General features: G+C 46.2%; 2 protein-coding genes across 2 annotated transcripts; both read left to right on the top strand.

The window, feature by feature from the left end:
- Positions 1 to 1,931: 1,931 nt before the first annotated feature.
- LOC140246809 (uncharacterized) lies at positions 1,932 to 2,423 on the top strand. Its single transcript, XM_072326140.1, has one exon. The coding sequence runs from the start codon at positions 1,932 to 1,934 to the stop codon at positions 2,421 to 2,423; it is 492 nt and encodes a 163-aa protein (XP_072182241.1).
- A 243-nt stretch (positions 2,424 to 2,666) lies between these two features.
- Positions 2,667 to 3,233, top strand: LOC140246808 (uncharacterized). Its single transcript, XM_072326138.1, has one exon. It carries the CDS (start codon positions 2,667 to 2,669, stop codon positions 3,231 to 3,233), a length of 567 nt encoding a protein of 188 aa, XP_072182239.1.
- Positions 3,234 to 4,335: the final 1,102 nt, after the last annotated feature.

The raw sequence follows: 4,335 nt of genomic DNA, 5'->3' as shown, positions 1-4,335 counted from the left end.
AATGGAAAGGAAATCTGCTCTTGGATTCAGGGTCTCAGATCAGTTAAATTCGGCAAGACCTGGCTTCAGAGATGCAGCTTAGTGGAGTGCCGACTACAATCACAATAAGCAAGATTGGCGGAGAAGAAGAAAGCCTCCAAACACAGAAGTATAGAGTGCCTATCCGAGAGTTGAACAGTACCAATAGACCTTTCCTGATAACTGCAGTCGGAATACCATGCATCAGCGAAAATATTGCTGCAGTTAACATAGAGGAGCTGGCCAGGAAGTTTGACATACAACCTGGGGATCTACACAGAGGGAATGGAGCTGTAGATTTGCTGGTCGGGATAGATCACGCAAGGCTTCATACCGGAGAAGTACGAGAGGCTGGATGCAGCTGTACTGCTAGGAAATCTCCAGTTGGATGGGTCATCTTTGGAACCACACCAGATGATGCTGTACACGGTCATGTAGTACTACATGTAAAGCTTGCAGGTCCTGTAGATCTGACAAAGTTTTGGACTGTTGAAACTGAGGGTATCCAATCAGAGGCTTGTTACTGCAAAGAAACGGGTATGAGTCACCAGGAAGCTGTAGAGGAGCAGCTGATCAGATCGTCTGCTCGCAAAGTCGGGAAGCAGTGGGAGATTGCGTACCCATGGAACAAGGACCCCGAATTACTGCCAGACAACAAGATCCAAGCAGAGAAAGTTCTCCAGTCTACTGAGAAAAGACTTGAAAGAAACCCAGAGTATGCAGAAGCTTATGATATGCAGATCAAAGAGATGCTCAGACAATGAAAGAGTATGAAGGACCGGTCTGCTACATCTCGCACCACGGAGTATTGAGACCCGAAAAGAAGAGCACGCCTATTAGGATAGTATTTGACTCATCAGCTTCATACCACGGCCACTGTTTGAACAGCTACTGGATGAAAGGCCCAGATCTCCTAAACAGTTTGTTTGGAGTCCTACTGAGGTTCAGAGAAAACGAAGTTGCTGTCTGTGCCGAGACATCTCCAAAATGTACCATCGGGTGCTCATCCCAGAGAGAGACCAACACGTGCACAGATTCCTATGGAGAAATATGGATCGTAAGAGAGAACCAGATGTCTACATGATGCAAGGGGTAACGTTTGGCGATAAACCTGCACCAGCAATGGCACGGATTGCTTTGAAGTTATCAGCCGAACAAGCAGAAGGTACTCATCCTGAGGCAGCATCTACACTGAAGGAAAATGTGTACATGGACGACATTTGCGATTCCGTGAAGACTGTGGCACGGGCAGAGAAGCTGACAGCGGGTGTAGATCAGAAGCTAGCTGAAGGAGGCTTCAAAGTTAAAGGCTGGTCACCAAATCGTCAACTTGGAGGAGAAGTCCAAAATGGAAAGGTGAAACTTCTGGAGGAAATAGCAAAAGAGAAAGTTATTGGAGTTGTCTGGGACTGAGAACGAGATACGTTTTCATACAAGATGAAGCTGTCGGGAGACGTGACATCAGGCGATAATGACCAAGAAACGCCTAAGTTGACGAAGAGAAAGGTGTTGGGTCAAATCGCTCACATATTTGACCCAATTGGATATGCTGCACCAATCATAGTTCGAGCAAAAATCGGTATGCAGAAACTCTGGCAGAGAGGCTATGATTGGGATGATCCTTTGTCTAGAGAAGACGAAGCGGAGTGGAGAAATATGTTTGCTGAGATGCAGAATCTAAACAATGTCACCATAGCTCGATGTCTGACGCCGTCAGCTGCTGTAGACAGACCAGTTTTGGCTATTTTCAGCGATGCATCTGAAAATGCATACGGTACCTGTGCTTATCTGAGATGGCGGATTGGAAGTGATGACGACTATGAAGTGAGGTTTCTAGCGGGAAAGTCAAAGGTTGCGCCACTAAAACCATTGACGATTCCTCGTTTAGAGCTACAAGCAGCAGTGCTAGTAGGATGTACAAGAATATCAGTAAAGAGTTGAGACTGCAAGTGGAGAAGGTGGTTCTTTTCACTGATAGCATGATAACACTGCAGTGGATCAAATCTCCAGCCAGAACATTCAAGTCATTTGTTTCCAGTAGAGTGGGAGAAATCCAGACTCTCACATATCCATCACAGTGGAAACACATACCAGGAGAAGTCAATGTAGCAGACAAGGTATCGAGAGGGATACCGGTTGACGAACTGGAGAATGAGTGGAAGCAAGGGCCTGACTTCCTACGACATCATGAGGCAGAGTGGCCAGTAGACAAAGTGGTAACAGACCAGAGAGCCACAAATGAGGAAAAACGGAAAACGCAATCCATTCTCACAGTGACAAAAGAGAATGGGCCGATCGACTGCAAGAGGTTTTCCAGTTGGCGACGATTGGTGAGAGTGACTGCCTATGTCTTCAAATTCATCCAACTGTTGAAGGCTAGGACTCAGAAGGGACAGCCAAATTAGGAGACCAGTACTCTAAGCCCCGCAGAACTGACAGAAGCCGAAAAGTACTGGGTAAAGGAGGCTCAGAAAAGTCTACTCGTGAGATATAACAAGGGAGAGTTCAAAACACTGTCTCCATTAACTGACAATGAAGGAGTGATCAGAGTAGGTGGTAGAGTGCAAAACCTGCAGACAGTGTACGAGACGAAACACCCAGCACTACTGCCAGCAAGCCATAATGTTGCACTCCTGATCACACGACATATGCATGAACTTGGACATCACGGAGTAGCGACAACAACTGCCAAAATCAGACAGAAATTTTGGATAGTTCAAGGGCAGAAACTGGCAAAGAAAGTCAAGTACAGGTGTGTAATATGCCGGAGGAATGAGTCTAAGACGGAGGACCAGAGGATGGCGGACCTGCCCGATGCACGAATGGCACCATTCACCCCGCCATTCCATTTCACATCTGACGACTATTTTGGCCCATTTCAAGTGAAAGTTGGCAGAAACAAGACGACGAAGCATTACGGTGCACTTTTCACTTGTCTTAATACACGAGCGGTGCACTTGGAACTAGCAGTGGACTGTTCGACAATGGAATTTTTGCAAGTGCTCCGCAGATTTAAGTCCATTCGAGGGCTACCAGCTCGGTTGCTGAGCGACAATGGGACTCAATTCATCGGAGCTGAGAGAGAACTACGAGAGATGGTCTGGGGATGGAATGGGCGCGAGCTGAAGGATTTCTGCGCAGAGAGGGGACACCTTCAGCGCCTCACCAGAATGGCTGCGCGGAGTCGCTCGTCAAAAGTTGCAAATTCGCTCTGAAGAAAGCTATTGGCAGCCAGGTACTGATGCCGTTCGAGCTACTAACGTGTCTGCAAGAAGTCGCGAATTTGGTGAATCAGCGCCCCATCGGGAGAATCCCGAACGACCCAGACGATGGTTCCTACCTGTGTCCAAACGACATACTGCTCGGAAGATCTTCGAGCATGGTACCACAGGGACCATTTAGAGAAACACGCAATCCAAGACATCGCGTTGAGTTTGTTCAGCAGATCGTGAACGCGTTCTGGCAGTGCTGGAACAGGGACGTTTTTCCATTGCTCGCACCACGCAGAAAATGGAAAACTGAGAAGCGTAATGTTCGCGTTGACGACGTAGTCATGGTTTCAGACCATAATGCAATAAGAGGAAAATGGACAATATGTAGAATTGTGCAAGTGTACCCATGCGCGGATGGACAAATAAGGAACGTTAAGATAAAGACTGTTGACTCTGAACTGTGCAGACCCATTAACAAACTGTGGTCATTTACCCAGCTGAAGGGTATGATGAGTAAGTGAATTGAGACTAACAAGAACAGTTCTCTTTTGTTGGGGGGAGAATGTTTCCTTCAACATTTGATTTAACATTGCATTTTCAGTTTAAAGATACCATACCATGTTCACTCTGTTTGATTATGAGGTTTGCCCTTTGGGTACACCATACATTGCTCATTATGCAGATTCATTATTGTACAGATTCTGATCTGGCTCCAGGGGATCCATGTATGTGTACCAGACATGCAGTGGTCCATCAGGTCCAAGAGTTGTTATGGGCTTGTAGACGTCTATATGCCATAAACGGTCAAGCTTACTGATGTATTCGGCCAAAGAACTTGAATAAACACCGTTGAGAGCGGTAATTATCCAGTCCAAGCCCGAGTGCATCAGTCTGTTTTGTCGCCCTCTATGGGCGCGCCAATAGATTTTGTGCTTTTAAAACTTTGTTTTTCCGTAAATGTATGGGTGTAAAAAGCGATTCCGATGAACACAAACAAACAAACCATTTCGCGACGTGTATATATAGTTTTGGCGGACGATTTATTCTAGATTGACAACAAATTACAAACCAATTTCCTGAAAAGTGCACACATTTTGCCTTCGTA

This window comes from Diadema setosum, chromosome 3, assembly GCF_964275005.1.
Source record: "Diadema setosum chromosome 3, eeDiaSeto1, whole genome shotgun sequence".
In the NCBI taxonomy this organism is placed as follows: Eukaryota; Metazoa; Echinodermata; class Echinoidea; order Diadematoida; family Diadematidae; genus Diadema; species Diadema setosum.
Note: the sequence above shows the minus strand (reverse complement) of the source record. Positions and strands in the feature narration are given on the sequence as shown.

What these genes read in the sequence shown, in the direction of transcription:
- LOC140246809 (XM_072326140.1), top strand. Translation starts at nt 1,932, where the DNA reads ATGTACAAGAATATCAGTAAAGAGTTGAGACTGCAAGTGGAGAAGGTG.
- LOC140246808 (XM_072326138.1), top strand. Translation starts at nt 2,667, where the DNA reads ATGCATGAACTTGGACATCACGGAGTAGCGACAACAACTGCCAAAATC.